We start from the raw sequence: 19162 nt of genomic DNA on the forward strand, positions 1-19162 counted from the left end.
AAGCAGAATTAACATTCAAAGTTCATTTTGATTGAAAACACAGAAGCTGTATTTTCTCAGTGTCATTACCACGTTCAAGAAGAAAACCAAGGTCATAAAAGATTTTTCCTAGATTGTTATTAAGAGATTAACGTAGTTTAATCACACCCAATTTACTTTCTAGGTTAACTAAGTAATATTAAATGGTGATAATTTTTCTTTGAAATTACAAGTACAATCTGCACAGACATGATTTTGAGAATAATTTAATACGTTAACTTCGCCATACAACTATATTGTAATGTCATATTTAAATGTAAAGAAACGGATCCTTACAAGACCAAAGTAACCCACAGTCCATGAGACTGGATTTTCCTTTTTCCTTTTTTTTTTGTTTCAACAAATGTGCACCACGATGGTTCAACAAGTAAGGCAAATGCCGTGAATACGAAAGCTGTAGTTTGCAATATACCACATCTAGAACCCAGGGGAGGTGAATTAGACACAAGTGGTACTCATTCTAATTAAATGATCAGGAAACATCATGACAAGTTGGTCTGCAGCATCAAAAGTGTCCATTTAAGTGTCTTTTTTCTTAATGATCAGAGGTCCCACGTTGTCTCCAGTTTCTTCATTGTGTTTTGTGTGAGAGCCATCACAGAGTGGGAACTAGGAAGAGAAAGAATGTGAAATGTCTAATTGCAAAATCAGTATTACGTTTGGCAGAGTGGGGGTGATGCTTAATTCACATATGACATGATAACTCAATAGATTTTTCTTGGCTACCTTTTACAGGTTTTCTTAATGAGCATATGTAAAGTGTACACACTAAGGAGGAGGAAGAAACTGACTTGTGGATAATACACAGATCATTAATTGAATTTCCATTTGTGACGTTTGATTGTGGATGTGGAAAACCTTTTCCATGTTTATGTACTAGTTATATTTCCTTTCTAGTGAACTACATCCATGGCCTATCTATTGGTAAGAGCCTAAGTTCATTTGTTTAAAATCAATCTGTTCATTATCCTTTTGCTGATCATCTTTGCAGCAATTTTTTACCCAACCCTTTTTATTTTGCTTATTTGTTCATATCCTTAATTTCTCTTCTTTCATACAAATAAGTATTTCCCTTTTTATCATCCTTCATGGAGACTTCTTTCTCCTGGAGATGCGATAAATTTCCATTCCTTTCCAAGATTTCACATTTTAGAAAACACAGACATTTTGGTGTCCAGTTGAAGGAAAAGGGACAAAAACTAAATATTTAACACAGTGTTTCCCAGAGTGAGCTCTGCAAATTAAGTCCTGCAAAATATTCTGATGTAACTTCATTCTGTGTTTAAAAAACATATACAGTTAAGTCACAACATATATTATTATTTTAAAGAGGTTCTGCTATAAAACACTATTTTAACCCCAAATTTCCCAAGCTGATTGGACTATGGACACTTTCACTTTGATACCCATTATCACGGTGTTCTACAGAGCGCAATTTGCAAATTTCTGTTCTAAGATCCTGTTGCTTCAATATTATTAGAGGTGATTGCTTCCCAAATTGTTATACCTTTATTCATAAATTTATCAAAATGAATTCTACATATAAAAATGCTTATTTATAGGTTCTACATTATCATATTCATCATTCATATTATCATATTCATAATGGGATAATGACTGTGTTTAAAATTGGCTTCAATATTTGGTAGGGCTGGTTTTCCTTCACATTACTCTTCTTTGTTAAAACTTTCCTATTTATTCTTTACCTAACTTTATTAAACGTTACCTATTTATTCCTCCAGATAAACTTGAGAATTTTTTGGCCACGTCCTATTTTATTCCTCTTGTGTTTTTCATCCTCAGGTCTCATGCATTTTCTAATAAGATCATTTCTGCCTTATGTTTTATGGTTATTATAATTAGGTATATGTTTTCATACCTGACTACTCTTGATATATATTATATATATAAGTATATGTGTGTGTCTGTGTGTGTGTATATACCACTGTTTTTTGCAAGTATGTCCTTCCTACTGTTAAATGATAAAAATAAGAATGCAACAATGTTTTAGGTGTCTCCTCAGGATTTTACAATTATCAGTATATTATTTTGTTTTTTCCTTCTATATTATACCTTTCATTTTTTATTTCATGTCAAATGATGATAGCGAGCATCTTTGTTTTATTCTTGATATCTGGAATGTACCTGCACTTTAGAATCTAGCTTCACTGTTTAGTATAAGGTACACTGTTGCACGAACTGAGCCTATTTAGAAGAGTAAAGTAACAGGAGTCCTGGCCTGAAGAGCAAAATCACCCATTACTCCATTAAGGAAGTATAATTTTCAATACCTGAAACTAGACAATGATGGTACATAATATTAAACTTTGATGAGACTTGTCTATTCTAAGATTAAAATAATATTGGGTTGATGTTAAAGAAATTCAATTTTAATTTTACGATCTGCATATAATTCTGGGAGGTGGTAAATTAGTTAAAAACTACAGAAAAACTCAAGGTATCGTCACATCTTATATTTCCAAGTATAAATTCTATCTTGGGGTGCCAATATAAATTCAATGTATATAAAAGTTACATTATTTCTGTCAATAAAATATGGTACAGTATATTCATATTAAAAACAAGTCTGTGCAACAAAAACATGACCCCAAGCTTTCAGTGTTTTCTTGGCATGGATGAGGAAACAGCCCATAAAATATCAAACTGCAATGTATCCCACAGCAAAGAACAGCATTTCAAAGTGACGCATGTTTAATAAACAAACACAGATGATTTTACAGTGAGAATAAAAGTTTACATTGTAAAAAAACTCCATTTTTATAAATAGCACACACAAAACACGTCACTGTATGGTTTTATGCCCACAGGTTATAAAATACATTTCTGAAAAATGAAATATTCATAAAGTAAAAAGTCTCAAATAATTTACTAAAATAGCATATTTAACTTTTATTTTTTTTCAAGATTTTTTTTTCATATGCACCATTTTTAAAGTCTTCATTGAATTTTTTACCATATTGCTTCTGTTTTGGTTTTTTTTTTTTGGTTTTTTGGCCACAAGGCATGTGGGCTCTTAGCTTGCTGGCCAGGGATCGAACCCGCACCCCCTGCATTGGAAGGCTTAACCACTGGACCACCAGGGAAGTCCCTTTTATTTTTATTTTAGTCTCACATTGAAAATACTAGAAAACTAATATATTTTCTCAAATTACTTTTCTCCATATATAAAGAACAGGAGAGAAATCTATAGAGAAATATACAAAAGATAAGAAAGCCATACATCTAAAATGAGGATATAATTTTGTAATAATCTGGTTCTGCCTAAAAATGGAAATTCACATGTTTCATCATGGTCTTAAAAGTAAACAAGTAAAAAATAAATACTTCTTTAGGGCTTCCCTGGGGGCGCAGTGGTTAAGAATCCGCCTGCCATTACAGGGGACACGGGTTTGAGCCCTGATCTGGGAAGATTCCACATGCCGCAGTGCAACTAAGCCTGTGCACCACAACTACTGAGCCTGTGCTCTAGAGCCCGCGAGCCACAGCTACTGAGCCCACGTGCCACAACTACTGAAGCCTGTGCGCCTAGAACCCATGCTCCGCAACTAGAGAAGCCACTGCAAAGAGAAGCCAGTGCACCACAATGAAGAGTGGCTCCCGCTCGCCGCAACTAGAGAGCCCACGCGCAGCAACTAAGACCCAATGCAGCCAAAAATAAATAAATAAAATAAATAAATTTTAAAAAAGGATTAAAAGAAAAAAAATCTAAAAATATTTCTTTAAAAAGTAGTGAGTGGGGGGAGGGATACATTGGGATATTGGGATTGACATATACACACTACTGTATATAAAATAGATAACTAGTAAGGACCTACTAGTATAGCACAGGGAACTCTACTCAGTACTCTGTAATGACCTATATGGGAAAAGAATCTAAAAAAGAGTGGGTATATGTATAACTGATTCACTTGCTATACACCTGAAACTAATACAACATTGTAAATCAACTATACTCCAATAAAAGTTAAAAAAAAAAAGTAGTGAATAAGGAGATCCTGGCTATTTGTTAATAAACTTTCATGCTTCTTTAAAGTACATAAAGCTTTGTATGCCTTTAAAATGTAAACTCCGTATTCAAAATCATTCTGCTCAGAGGCACAGATATCTTTTAATAGTACTTCCTATATCACTTAACACTAGTCAGAATAATCTCCCAAACTTCATGTGAAGATTAGGCATTCTCATATTTATCCATTAGATATGTCTCATTTTAAGTTAATGAAAAGACTAAACATTTTTTTCAACCAAGAGCCAAAATGAGTTATTTCAAGATAGGATTAGCAATTTCTTAAGAATACATTGTATGTGTTAGTAGAATGTATTTATTAAAATTAATTCATGATTCTGATATACAGTATAAATGAATGAATGGTAATTACTTGGCATTAAAATTCAAATGGTAAATTATATAACAATATTTGTGTTTTTCCAGAAAGTGCCTTGTTTCATTTTTGACCTTTCTATACAGGAGAAAAAAAACATGTGGTGGATATATACTTTCAAACGTAATCTAGGAAGTATAGCAGTTTTTGTATTAAATAACAATATAATGAAAATGTGAATTTTATTAACTCATTAAAAATTTTAAATGTGTTAAAAATGTCAAGAGCTGAAATTACAAAAAACACAAAGGGTATATTTAATTCAGCTCATGTATCAATACTTAAAAATAAAAGAATCAGAAAATTGATGAGAAAAAAGTTTAGCTCAGATGATTCTAACATTTGTTCTAAGATGTTAACCTTTGTTTATTAACAAATCCTGGAAAAAAGTTTGTGAATTAAATTGGTTGAATTTCCTGTATGTCCAGAAAACATACTATCATATTTGTTAATCCAATTAGAAAACTACGAATCCCAAATACCTTTAAAACTAGAGAAGAGAGGGTGTGGAGAAGAGGTGGAAATAAATGTTTAGGGGTAAAAAACACTAGAGATCCTTGCTCTCTACTTGGAAAGCTAGCAACCTTGTCAGGGTCTTCATAAAAAGCACAAAACTTGTTTCTTTTTAATCGTCCCACATCTCAAGTTATGATGTTTCTGTTTTTAGGGTGATTCAAGATGGAAATAAATAACTGTTCATCCTTGACTTACCTCTTCTACTTGCAAAAATTAAAAAAAATTTTTTTGAAGCTTCCTTTGCCAAACTTTGTATTTTTAATTAGAGTTTGGATTATATTTTCCAAGGAAGTTGCCTGGGGCCATTTGGCTCATTACTATAAACTGCTCTGAGAAACAAGCTTGCTTTGGTTGAGAAAGAAAATAAAAGCAATGAGATCTTTGAGACTAAACAAGAGAATATGACATTTTATACCATTCTTATATACTTACTTTAGTAAGACCTATGATAGTAGATATAGTAGGAAAATATGTAAGAAAAATTAAGATTTTACAAGACTGTCTTTTTTTTTTTTAATTTAAATTTTATTTGTTTGGCTGCGTTGGGTCTTCGCTGTTGCGCGTGGGCTTTCTCTAGTCACAGCGAGCCTGTGCTGCTCTTCATTGTGGTGCGCGGGCTTCTCATTGCAGTGGCTTCTCTTGTTGTGGAGCACGGGCTCTAGGCACACGGGCTTCAGTAGTTGTGGCATATGGGCTCAGTAGTTGTGGCTCGCGGGCTCTGGAGCGCAGACTCAGTAGTTGTGGCGCACGGGCTCAGTGGCTCCGTGGCATGTGGGATCTTCCCGGCCCAGGGCTCGAACCCATGTCCCCTGCATTGGCAGGCAGATTCTTAACCACTGCGCCACCAAGGAAGCCCTACAAGACTGTCTTTGTGTGGATTGGGTAAGCAATGTAACCAACGATCAGAATATTGTTTCTATGAAGAAATGGAGTCAGTGCCACTCTTTTTTTTTTGGCCCCGCTGCGCCGCTTATGGGATCTTAGTTCCCCAACCAGGGATCGAACCCACGCCCCCTGCATTGGAAGCGTGAAGTCTTAACCACTGGACAGCCAGGGAAGTCCCATTTCTAACAATTAATAGGGTGGAGACTTTCCATAACTCATACACACACACCCACACTCCCACACACACCCACCAAAAACAAACCCATCACTAATAAAAAAACCCAACTCAAATCCGGAAGTTGTTAAGGAAAGAAAATTATTCTACACAGTTACATTTCATTTCAATTTCAGTTGAGCTCCTGGCATGAACTGGCTCACCTTTCCTCTCTTTCTTGATTATCTCTTAGTCTGCCTTCTCCTGCTGTCCTTGTTCAAATCTCTCCTGCCTCCCCAATGGCCACCATACAACTCAGCAAACGCCATAATCTACCCAAGATGAGTGGGGGCTGGGAATCTAGTAAGACCATGTTGCACACTCTTCCCTCTGACATCAATGTTCCCTCACCTTGTTTCGAAAGTAAGACTATCTCTTTCTTTCTAAGGCTGAGTCCGAAATCTATGCTTGTACTCTCCTTTCCTTCCACCCCTCTCAACATACCACTGTCTCAAATAGTATCTTTCCCTGTAGTTGCTTTAATCATTTCCTTTGTATTGGTTCCTTTCCTTCTCACTTCACTTAGGGACAACCCTTTTGTGAAATACTATGAAACAGTCCAGTTTCTGAAACAGCAGAGGGCACACCAATCGGGGGGAAGAGAGGAGGAACGAAGTGTGTTAAAAACATGTAATTTCTGCACTTGACTAAGAGATCTGATTCATTAGGTCTGAGAAAACTGCTCAAAATGTTAGAAACCCACAACAGGTTACTCGTGACTGTACCTTAAGAATGAATTAAGAGGGGGGAGGGACAAAATGAAGAGTATGGGATCATCAGATACAAACGACTACACATAAAATAGATAAACAACAGGATTTACTGTATAGCACAGAGTATTATATCCAATAGCTCTTAATAACCTATATTGGAATATAATCAGCAAAAAAACCCCTCCAAAACTGAATCACTATGCTGTACACCTGAAACTTACACAGTACTGTAAATCAACAATACTTCAATTAAAAAAAATAATGAATTAAAACTGAATTAGTTTATATAATACATAAATTTTTTTTTTAGATAGTTTAAATTTTGTTGTATTAGAAACACAACTGGTGTATGAGGAAAAAATTACTGAACATAAACTCCATATAGCCATCTAATCAAAGGTATCAAGCCTTCTGTGGACAGGCATGTAAGTGTGTGACTTGGCACCTGCGTGACAACCTTAGGAACCTCAGGAATGTGCGGAGATTCCAAAGATGCCTGGAGAATAATTTGAATGATATTCAAAGTGAACTTTGAATCGCCTCATGTGGTAATAAAAAGTGCCCAAGATTCAGGGAAAATTCAGAACTGACAAATCAAAGATGCAAAGAGGATTAATAATGGTATGAAAGATAAGCTTAAAAAGAAAGAAGACATTGAGAAAATTGAAAATAAAATGACTGGTCTCGCATTCCTTTCCTTAAAGTCTACCTAAGGGAAACTCTAAATAGTATGATGAAAGAATAATCCTGGAACGTTCTGTTGACTTATAAAGTCTAATAAACTTTTAAACCACTAGCTTGGCCTGTGTCCATTTGTGATTCTTCCTGAAATACTTGAGATCTTAGTCCATAAAAGTCCACATTCGCTTTATTGACCCTTTACCCTCTGGAAACACCCAACCAAAGCAAACGCCCTTTACTTGGCTTCAAAGGTAAGCTTCAGCGTTCACTCAAGCAGTCATCATATTTTTTTCTTTCCATTCACTGTCATATTTACCAAAATTTTGCCATATATTTAGAAATACCATATATTTAGGTATTTCTTTAGTAGTAATTCATACTGTAATCCATTTGGACACAGCTTCTATTCTAATTATTCTGTGAAAATGACACCAAAAGGTCAGTTGCCTAATTGTTTAACCCCACAGTCTTAGTATAATAGCCTATTCACCTCCTGGTCTTTTGCACAAGCCGATGTTCACAATCAAACCTTCTTTGAAACTTTTCCCTTTTCCACCGTGAAGCCACGATATTCTTAGTTTTCTTCTAACTCTGGGACCCATTTCATCTCCTTTTTTGGCTCTTCTCTTTACAAAATGCAGAAAATTCTCCAAGATTTCATACTTAGCCCTCGATTTTTATCTGTACCAAGGATCTGCTGCATTCCTACCCTTGACTCATCAGTTTTGCTGATCGCTATCTCCAACCCTGATGTCTCAGCTTTAGTCCCACATTTCAGGCTGTCTGCTGTACATTTCCATTCAAATGTCACCTCAGTGTCACTCTTTGAAATTGAACTCCTCATTGGTGTCCTGGAAAATGAGCCATTCACCCCGAATTCCTTATTTCCGTTGACGGCACCACCTCTTCTAATCCTATGATCCTATCTTAAGCAAGATACTTCCACGAGCTTTAGTCTTCCTCCCACAATCTTTCGCACAAATCAGTCATTGCATTTGGCTGATCCTTGCCTCAAAATGGTTCATGTATCTGTTCATGCTTCGCCATTCCCACAGCCAGCACTCTGGTGTAAGTATAACTTTATGTCTGAAATCCCTGACAAGAAGCTCCCCCATGTTGGGAGGCACAAATTCCTCATGCTGGTACTCAAGACTCTCCTCAATTTGGACTTATTCCTGCGGGGAGGGAGGTGCAAGGACCAGACTAGATTCCTCATCGATCACACTTTCACTCATGAGTCCTTTCCCACAGATTCTGAGAAAGAGTCCCCAATACTTGCTAGTGTATTCCAATGCCACCAATCTTTCCAGGGGCAGTTTAACTCCCATGTATATATCACTATGCCTTCCCAGAAAATTCTAGCCCACAGTGCAACAAGCTCTTCCTTTTATTTAAAGCATTCGTACTGCATCTACTACACACATCTATGATACCTGCTGTTTTACTATTTAACTGTTCTCAAGCATGTATGTAAGTAATAGAAATTAAATGAACTACTTAAGATCACTGACTAAAGAACTATTACTACTCCGGACTTAGAAATGCCTTAATTTCTAAAGGTATTACTATTTTTTTTTTTTTTTTTTTGCGGTACGCGGGCCTCTCACCGTTGTGGCCTCTCCCGTTGCGGAGCACAGGCTCCGGATGCGCAGGCTCAGCAGCGGCCATGGCTCACGGGCCCAGCCGCTCTGCGGCATGTGGGATCTTCCCGGACCGGGGCACGAACCCGTGTCCCCCGCATCGGCAGGCGGACTCTCAACCACTGTGCCACCAGGAAAGCTCCTAAAGGTATTACTTTTTATATTTTGGTGAGCAACAAGAGAATGAAACCTATTATAGGTGTTAATTTTTAAAAAACAAACCAGATCTAGTCTACAGAATATTATTGAGGATTATTTTCTAGCAACTCCACTAGTACTTATAAACAATCCCATACTCCAAATGAACAGTGCTCTTCTTAAGGAACAATTTCTGTAATGGGACTATTAATTTTTGGTTCATATTCCATATGTTCATCAAGCAGTTTTCAGACACAATGACATAATCTAAGCACTCTATCACCACTGGATTATACAGTATCAATTGTATCCGGAGAAGGGGGTTAGAGTAATATGCTTTCCGTTACCTGGTATGTGACTTCTTCCTTATCTGTGATATGTGATTTGTGATAATGGCTTTCCACTGTGGGAAGAGGTCCCTGACATAACATGCTTTCAGAAATAGATACATCATTTTTATTGTCTATTTTCTTAGGCCTTATAGTGTCATCTTTAGTAAAATCCATTTTATTTAAATGTTAATAGTGGCAGTATACACAGTATTTCACCATATTTCTCTAAATATACCAGAAATTCTGAAGTTATTCAATGTATGAAGCTTTTCAAGATGACCTAAGGAGAGCATTTTACCATCTTCAGATCACCAGCTGTCATCGCTATCTAAAAGCTGCAGGTATCACAGAGATAATTCCAGATGGAACTTGATAAAATGCAATTCTCGCAAAAGAAAATAAAGATACAAAAAAATCCTGTGTTGGATATTTAAATATAGGAGCTGCAGCTTAAAAAAAGCTTAGGATACAGGGTCAATACATATGTACCAGGTAAGAAATTTTCAGGGGTGATTTTCCAAAAGTTTCACTTGATATTTCTAAAACTTGTGCTAGAATCTAGGAGCTTGAAATCTCAAGGGAAAAAAAAATGACCTCTTCTGTTTCTCTTTGTATTTAGGCTGCATACTCCTTTTCCTGGGATACTGAATGCTAACACCCACTTGGGGAGGAAATTCTAAGCGTAAATAAAGGGATTTTTCTCTCTTCTTTGGCCAAGAATGTGGTTATATTTGCCTAACTCGACGAGGGTACGATGCAATTTCACTGCATGGTGGTTATACATCTTAGTAAATATATTCCTGAAGAGTACACAGAAAACAGAGAAAAACAGAATCCATAGAAAAAAGGAAGCAAAGGAGAAGGGATATCTTGATATTTGATGGTACCAGTGTGGCAGATAGTTTAAACGAAATGTTGCATTAAAGACGGCACTGGCATAAAGGACTTGCTTCTCTTACCTTCTTGGACCTCCAACAACGGCAGTACACAGCTTTATCTCCCAAATCCTCCATGTCAAAAGCATGTACTACCTTGGGGTTGTCTTTCTGGATGTGAGGGTTTACCATAGATTTGTTGCGATGATCTTTGACATAAAATCTTTTGTAAGCTAGATAACCAACTGCAGCTGTCCCAGCAGCAATGGTAACCGCTGCAATCCATTCAACTAGAGTAGGGAAGGAAAACAGGAATGATTATCAAAACCAAAATCTATACCAATAATCTAACACGAACGTTCAGGAAATCCAGTTTTTGAGTACTAAGCATCCCAACAGTCAAAGGTGTTTAACATTAAAAAAATGATCAGAACACACTGGTGAAGTAGTCCCTTGTTAAAACCTTCCCCAGCCCTTACTGAGGCAATTGTGTATTTTCTATTCAGTATTGTTAGCTAAGTTAAGATAGAAGAGGGAAACTTAAAAATTATTTTATAATTGGAGAAGAAACAAAGTTTAGTAATCTTTTTAAAGTGTTCATAAATAGATTTAAAATAACCTGTGAGCCTGCAGATACCTATTGCTTTAAAAAAAAAGATACATATAAAAATTCAGATTACTAATAAGACCATAAAAATTCAGATTACAAACAAGACCCTCCTCATCCCTCTAAAAATCAGGAGGTGATTATGTTAACAAAATGACTCATCAGAGTTCTTTTTTTTTTCTTTTTGGCCACACTTGAAGCATGCAGGATCTTAGTTCCCTGACAAGGGATTGAACCTGTAGCCTGTGCAGTGGAAGAGTGGGGTCTTTACCACTGGACCGCCAGGGAAGTCCCAGAGTTCACTTAAATAGTAGGTCCTTTAGTCATTTAAAAATGCATAACCACGAACAGAACTGGTATCCAAAGAAAAAGAAAGGACAAATAAAACAAAACCAACCTTTAATATTAAACATTCAGAGGAATATATCCACCAGCATCCTGGGCTTCAAGTCATTCAAAAGCTTTGTTTTTGTTTTTTAATTTCAAAGTGTCTCATTAAAATAAAACTCAGAAGGTACTAATTTTATAGAAAACATAATATAATTAGTTAGATTCTCCTTTAATAAATTCTAAATTTCCATTATCCACCAGTGGATGATCTGAATTCCCTACAAACTTCATTTTAAATTTAATGACATTTTTCTGTGCAATTATTTGCTTGACTAATAGGCCATCTATTTATTCTGTTCACGTAGCTTTTCAAGGATCCCTTAGAAATCCAAGCACTTAACAACTACCCCAGTTCCAGAGAATTCTGGAGAGGAGAGAGTTCTGCATAGTCTGGTTAGCCTCAGTCTCAGAGGAGAGTTGTCTATTCCCAGCATGGAGTGGACTGCAGGAAGAAGTTGAACAGGGGTCAGGATAAACACACTGGACTGCGTCCCAGCATTTCCTAAGTCAGATCTTCACAGTGTTTGAAATAAGTTCCCAGACTATCAAATAAAGCCCTAGAGAGACAAGTACCAAAAACACATTCCAAGACCAAATAAAAACATATAATGAATAATTAACTGTATGGCTTACTTGCACTACTGAGTCAAATTTCTTATTGTACTAATGTGATTAATCATTGAACCTAATAGTTCCTTACATAAAATTGGAGTTCATTCTTACAAAACTCTAATGGAAAGGAACAACCACTCTCACACTTAGTTCCTTTTATCTCGGTCTTCTCTTCTAGCTTATTTAATAATTTAGTTTTCATCAAGTGTTCCTAATTAGCATGTTCCTTGGATTCTATTTTCAACCACAGTTATTTTTCTCTATGAAAAAATTTAGTTTGTTTTCCTGCCCACACAACAGTTCTATTCCTCCCTGCTATATAAAATAAACATTAACTTTATGCCCTTCCCAGATACTGTATGACTGAGAAAAGTTAATAAGTCATTTGATAGCTTCAAACCTTTGGCTTCATTGAAAGATACTTTAAACTACACACCTTGTGTAGATTTGCCCTGAATTTTTAAATTTTTATTTATTATTTTTTAAAATTTGTTTTATTATGAATGTCATCATTTTTTCTCATTGGTAAAGGATTCTTTCTTTTTTTTTTTTTTGGCTGCGCTGCACAGCTTGTAGGATCTTATTCCCTCAACTAGGGATTTAACAGGAGCCCACAGCAGTGAAAGCTCCAGTCCTGGAGCTGGAGTCCTAACCACTGGACCACCAGAGAATTCCCTGCCTTGAATTTTAGTGCTGCTTCATGGTATCATTCTGTGGCAACTCCAAGCAGGGCTGAAACTTTACTGATTTCTAGCTTGATTCATGATCTTCCTTTCTGATGCATTTTTTACCATGGAAGTCCCTTGAGAAAATGTCAGGAGTTATAGCAATCTACTTCTTAGCTAATGGAAAGCCACTCTGAATAGTTAATGTACCGATCACAAAATGGGCTAAAATACTGCTTTGCATATATATATATTCAATTATGTTTGCTGAATGTTAAATCCTTAGTATAAACTTAAAAGAGGGAAATATCCCAAAAGACTGAAATAATACAATTCCCTAAATGCTGTTGATCTTAGTTACACCTTACCTTTTTTTTTTTTTTTTTGCAGTACGCGGGCCTCTCACTGTTGTGGCCTCTCCCGTTGCGGAGCACAGGCTCCGGACGCGCAGGCTCAGTGGCCATGGCTCACGGGCCCAGCCGCTCCGTGGCATGTGGGATCTTCCTGGACCGGGGCACGAACCCGTGTCCCCTGCATCGGCAGGCGGACTCTCAACCATTGCGCCACCAGGGAAGCCCTACACCTTACTTTTGAGGTGAAGTTTGAAGTAATCTCTATCAGATTTGTTTTAATGATGCCTACATATTACATAAAGGCCTGAGATCCAAAGAACAACTACAATTGGTTAGGATTAATTGGTCTCATGATATAAAAAAAAAATCCTATAGGAATTTCTACCTGAAACTTATGATAGGCCAGAAGAATCTTTCTCAGCCATCAAAACATCCTTATATTCTCCTTTCTCATTACTACCAACTGAATCCATATGGTGACTTTTTAAAAACCTTTACTTCCCTTGGATTTTTTTGATGGTGGAAGAAATGACAGAATAATTGACACAGAGGGAACTAACTCTAGATATTACCCAAGAGTGGCTGCCCTGTGGGGAATCAAAACATGCACTCTGTGACCCTACCCCCTAAGGAGGGTCACTGATGAACCTTTATAAATGTCATAGCACCATATGTGTGCTAGGAAATGGCTTTGCATTTGCTCCAATGAGTTTTTTAGACTCACAGAGCCAGATAAGGTCTTAAGAAAACAATTTCCATCCCTCCCCCATTCCCAAATTCTAATTCTCTAACCTCATTAGAGACAAATGTAAAAGTTCCCAGAGTAAGAAAAATGTTGCTGTTTTATCATTTCATTACTGTAGCCTGAATCAGTCTTTTCTGGCAAAAAGCTATGGATGCCACTGGCAACTCTAGGGAAAAGAAAGAAAAGGAAACTATATGGAGATAGACAAGAATGATGATGGATTCAAAAGTCAACAATTACAATAGAGAAAGAATTGAAAACCCAAGACAGTAAACAAACAATAAAACCCAAGTAACATTTAGTTCTTGATAGTGTACATGCCTATTAAGAACAGACACCATCTCAGGTTGAACAAGGGACTATATCAAGACCCAATTTCTAAAGATATTTCAGTTGGCACCTTTCAGACATTCTTTCAAAACTGGTGTCCAGAAATATCCTAAGCCTTATTTTTGCCTCTTCTACTTTATCGTTACTTCCCTTTTCTGTACACCTCTCTCAAGGTATAGTGTTCCTATAGTTAGATCAAGCCCCTACCTTGCTTAACAATGCTCTCTATCTATACAAATACCATAAATACATCAATATAAAGAAAATACAAAAAATACATTTCTAAATAATCCCTCCCTTTCTTACTCTTCCCCTGGCAATCTTTTTATAATCTTTGGTTTTCTCTCTTAGGATTATTCAGAGATAGAGAAAACATCAACTTGTTCCCAAATCCCACACCCATATTTATAACTCATTTCTTTACTGTGGGAAATCATTTTGCTTTAACCTAAGACAGAAATCTCACCCTGCTTCTTTTCCTTTAGCCCCTTTGGTAGCCCCAAACTGTCCTCTCCTACCCAGTGTCAACTGCCATAGAATCAGAATGTTCCTTCCACCTCAGGAGTGGGGGAGGGGAGCTGTGTTTAAATCTTTGCCTCCCTTAGGTCCCCCTCAGATTGGTAGGCTGTGCCTGGTAACGTTTTTCTCTCAAGGCCTGGTGCACAGGCAGTGTTCAATGTTAGTTAAGTAAAAAGAAATAATAGATTCCTAATATGAATTTGCAACTCCCTCTGTCCATCCTACTATCACATTGCTCTTACACCAAATGACTTCTCTTTGGCCTCATCTTAACCTACTGTATCAAACTGTGGAATTTCAATACTTCCTGAGATTAAAAATAAAACTTCATTATGGAACCCTTCAGACATACACGGAAAATACTGTAATGACCTCCCATTTACCCTCACCCAGCTCCAACAAGTATCAACTCACTGCCAATCTTGTTTCATCTACAGCCCCTATTATTTTTTGTTCATAACCCATAGGAGCTAACTCCTTTATTCACAGTATGATCTGCACATTCCTTCTCAGATAAAAACAAACCCTTGAATAGTTACTTTAAATGACTCAATAAATTTATTGAACCCAAACAGTATTTTTATATGTTGAAGTTAAATGGATTGGAAAATTATGAGTTAGTTTCAACAAAAGAGACAACGATATAACAGTCAGAGAATAAGAACTTATGAAATTTAGTTTTGGTTACAAGCATTGTAGTGCTCAGGGTTTGAGAAGTACAATAAAGCACAGGCAGATAGACTAATGCCTATTTTGTAACTGGAGGGTAAAGCAAAATATGAAGAAAAAAGTGACTTGAGGGGACAGCAGGAAGAAGGAAGGCCTTTAAAAATATTTGGTTTAGTTGGCTTTTTTTTTAAATGAGGGTGAATTATGAGTGACTTTGGGCTGAAGAGAAGAAAATCCCTGTGAGTGAGAGGACAGAAGAATTAAGAGCAATTGGTATCATTACTGAGGCAAGAGCTTAAGGAAGCAGGAGAAAATGGCATCTGGATGATATACAGAGAACAGCCTCAGATAATCTCTTCCTTGCAAATAGAAGGGAAGGGATTAAGGATGAGAGCAGAGTCAATGAGTCTTGGAGGTATTAAGGAGCAAGAAGTTTAGTAAACTTCCTAGAGGTCATCTATTGGGTATGAGGAGGGGTCATTAGAGAACGGGGACTCTGTAGCAGTGAAAGGCACTTAATGTTTCTTAATGTTTATTACAGTTTCTAAAACTGTAATCAATATTTGGTATCACATAAAAAATAAGTTTGGTATAAGTATGTCAATTATACCTCAATAAGGAAAAAGGAAGTTTGGTAATATCGACCAAATGGGCATCAAAAGCCATCTCACTGACTGGGATCTTCGGATTACCATTCCAATCACTCATCCTCATTGCCTTTCCCAGATTCATGTCCTGACCTGATCTCCCTCCATTCATTTTATTTCTAACCCACCCATTATTTTTTTCCTGAACATAAACAAGAATTCTGCATGTACATACACACCCTTTTATTTTTTATTTAACATATACTTATATAGTGCTTACCATTGCCAAATACCATTATATAATATACACACAAATTATAAAAAAAAATATAATTCACTTACTTAACTGAGAAAAGTCATGGTCATCTTCCCCCAAATCAAAAGATCTAAATTGATTTTCAATCTATAGGAATGAACAGGTTTGGTTTAAACACTGAGAGTAGAACAATTTGAGATCTAAACATTACAAAACAGATATTCTGTCCCTATCTTGCCACACCACTATATCTGAGGAAGAAAGCACTGGTAGAAGTGATTTACAAAGGCTTTGGGGTCTCTGCCCATTGTCCTCACAACAGTCCTTATGCTTTTAGGTGAAATAAAAAGTAGTTACTTCTTTGGCTTCCCTGGTGGCGCAGTGGTTAAGAATCCGCCTGACAATGCAGGGGACACGGGTTAGAGCCCTGGTCTGGGAAGATCCCACATGCTGTGGTGCAACTAAGACCATGTGCCACAACTACCGAGCCTGCGATCTAGAGCCCGTAAGCCACAACTACTGAGCCCGCGTGCTACAACTACTGAAGCCCGCGCACCTAAAGCCCGTGCTCTGCAACAAGAGAAGCCACTGCAATGAGAAGCCCACGCACGGCAGTGAAAGAATAGCCCCTGCTCGCCGCAGCTAGAAGAAAGCCTGCATGCAGCAACAAAGACCCAAAACAGCCGGAAAAAAGTAGTTCTCATAACAAAGTTGAGTACCTAAAGTTTAAGCTAATAACCCAATTGACGAAGCAATTTCCTATCCCTTAGAAAATGGCAAAATAATGGGAAAGTCACCTTTGGATTCCCACATAATTAGGTCAAAAAAATAACAAACTTGTCTTGATTACAAGAAAGATTAGCTTATAGTCTTAAGAGTCTTAGGGTTCACCTATATCACATTTCAATAGTATGCTACCTAAATAGAGTTTAGTGCCCAATTATACAAAATGACTCCACATTAAAAAAAACCACTTTGGAATCTTTTGTCCCATATCACACAAGTGCAAACTGTCTTCCTATAAGATTATCAGTGGCTCAAGTCACATGAATATCTTATTTTACACAATTGTCTTATTCCTCGGAAAATTTTTTTTTTTACAATAAAAATCACTCCCTATTTTAAATGTACGAAGGTGCCTCTATTTAAAGGAGTCTAAAGATGAGTAGCCTTTGAAATACGTTTTGCAAATAATCACCTCCTATAAAAATGTCATGGGTTATCACCCTCACTCTGACAGATAACTTTTCGCAACAAGTGGAATTCTCCAATTTATAGAATCTATTACAAAATTAGGGCCAAGTTAGTAGGGACCTTTTACAGAACCTGGTACTCCAGATGCTCAATATTTACTAAATGAATCAAGTAGACTATTTTAAATTAATTTCTGGACAATCTACCTTTACCTAACTACTGTTACAGGTAACCAAACCTTGAGGGTGGTATTTTATATCTGGGCAAAGATCACAGGTATCCCGTAGCGGTACAAACTATTATATTAACAATTATACTACCACCAAGAATTGTTATAAAGTGAAGCTCTAGAAAGTCTCTTAATTTTAATCGGACCTTCTGTGAAGTAACATTTCCAAACGCTAGGTACTAGCACAAGGGAAGCAAGGCTGAGAAAGGTGAAGGCTCAATGAGCTCAGTTTTCAATCCTCTCTCCTGGACTACTGCCACCGAGGTCCAGATGCCAGAGGCATTAAAAACAAAAAACAACAACAACAAAAAACCCTGGGAAAACTGAAGACCTCGGATTCGGTGCCTTCCCTTTAAAAAATGTGCAAAACTAAGCTGTGATTAGTCATGCATCGCTTGAGGGCTGCAGGAAATCTACGTTCTCACTCCACGGTAATTTAAATGTGGAGAAGGGGGAAGAGGGTTTTTGTTTTTTGTTTTCACCTTTCCTTTTTTTTCCAGGCCCTGTGACACAACAGAAAGGAGTCTCAGGGAAGAACAAGAAAAGCTAGCAGCACAGCGGTATAGTTAGGGGACTACCCAGACCTGGGTAGATGCCTGCATGGCCCCCACGCCACTTTTGCCCCGGGATCATACCCTGACCTGGCCCCCTTGCCCCGTGTGGCCCGAGGTGTCCGCAGGTCCGCGGAGCGCTTGCCCTTCTCCATCTCAAGGTTACGAGACTGGCGGGAACGCCGGGCAGCCGTAATAGCCCGAAGAGGTGCCGAGGGAGCTGCAACCGGTGCGCAGGCCGCCAACCTCACCCGCTCCCATGCCCCACTTCACCTCGTACGCTGGAAGTCATACTCATGGCGCCGTCGCTTGCAAGAATGTACACAAGACACTGAGCACAGACCGGCTCGAGCGGACAGCGGGAGTCAAGGTAAAACAGACGTCTGTCCTAAGGGCGAACTGCAGGCTGCGACTGCGCAGGCGCCGCGATAGGCCGTAAGCACGTGTGTATTAAGCAGCCGGGCTGATGCTGAGCATGCGCGAAGCTGCGTTCCGGGCCTTTAGGAAGTCCTGAGTCCGGATTTTGACAGCCGTAAGAGGTGGGAGGAGGAAAAGACCAAGAGAGGTAGCAACTGAGTTTGCGCAATCCTGAGGGGCTCGGTCCTGGAGCCCAGCGGACGGGCCTTTGGAATAGGAATCCGGACCAGGTTTTACGTCTCTCCCAGGTGTGCGGATTTGTGGGGGCAGGGGGTGTGTGCTGATATAACACTTGCCATAATCAGATATCTAAGGTTTTACCCAAAATTTTCTTGCTTAGTCTGGTACCTGCAAGGCCAGGTTCAGTTTTCACTTGAAATGCCGGACACAGGAACCAACTGTGGTGTCCCATCCCAGAATCTCCCCCTCGCTCCCAGCGTGCATCCCTTTTCTCTGCCTTCCACCCAATTCTCCTTGATCACCTTGGAACTTGCGCTAAGGGTCGAGTGGGAGAGAGATAAAAACGGCTCATTTCTTAAAAAAAAAATGTGCTCACTTAAAAAAAATTAAGATTATTCCCTATCTTCTACAGTCTGAAATCA

At 37.8% G+C, this 19162-nt stretch overlaps 1 protein-coding gene across 2 annotated transcripts; it reads right to left on the reverse strand.

Annotated features, from left to right (window-relative positions):
- Positions 1 to 229: 229 nt before the first annotated feature.
- CISD1 (CDGSH iron sulfur domain 1) lies at positions 230 to 18585 on the reverse strand. Of its 2 annotated transcripts, none has more exons than XM_004283367.3 (3): positions 18417 to 18585; positions 10521 to 10726; positions 230 to 648 (listed from the first exon to the last, which is right to left on the reverse strand). In XM_004283367.3, exons 1-3 carry the CDS (start codon positions 18439 to 18441, stop codon positions 559 to 561), a joined length of 321 nt encoding a protein of 106 aa, XP_004283415.1. In that variant the 5' UTR covers positions 18442 to 18585; the 3' UTR covers positions 230 to 558. The 2 variants fall into 2 exon arrangements, with proteins under 2 accessions (XP_004283415.1, XP_033268086.1); XM_033412195.2 differs by lacking the exon at positions 18417 to 18585 and adding an exon at positions 11781 to 13056.
- Positions 18586 to 19162: the final 577 nt, after the last annotated feature.

The sequence above is a fragment of the Orcinus orca genome, chromosome 14 (assembly GCF_937001465.1).
Source record: "Orcinus orca chromosome 14, mOrcOrc1.1, whole genome shotgun sequence".
NCBI classification, from domain to species: Eukaryota; Metazoa; Chordata; class Mammalia; order Artiodactyla; family Delphinidae; genus Orcinus; species Orcinus orca.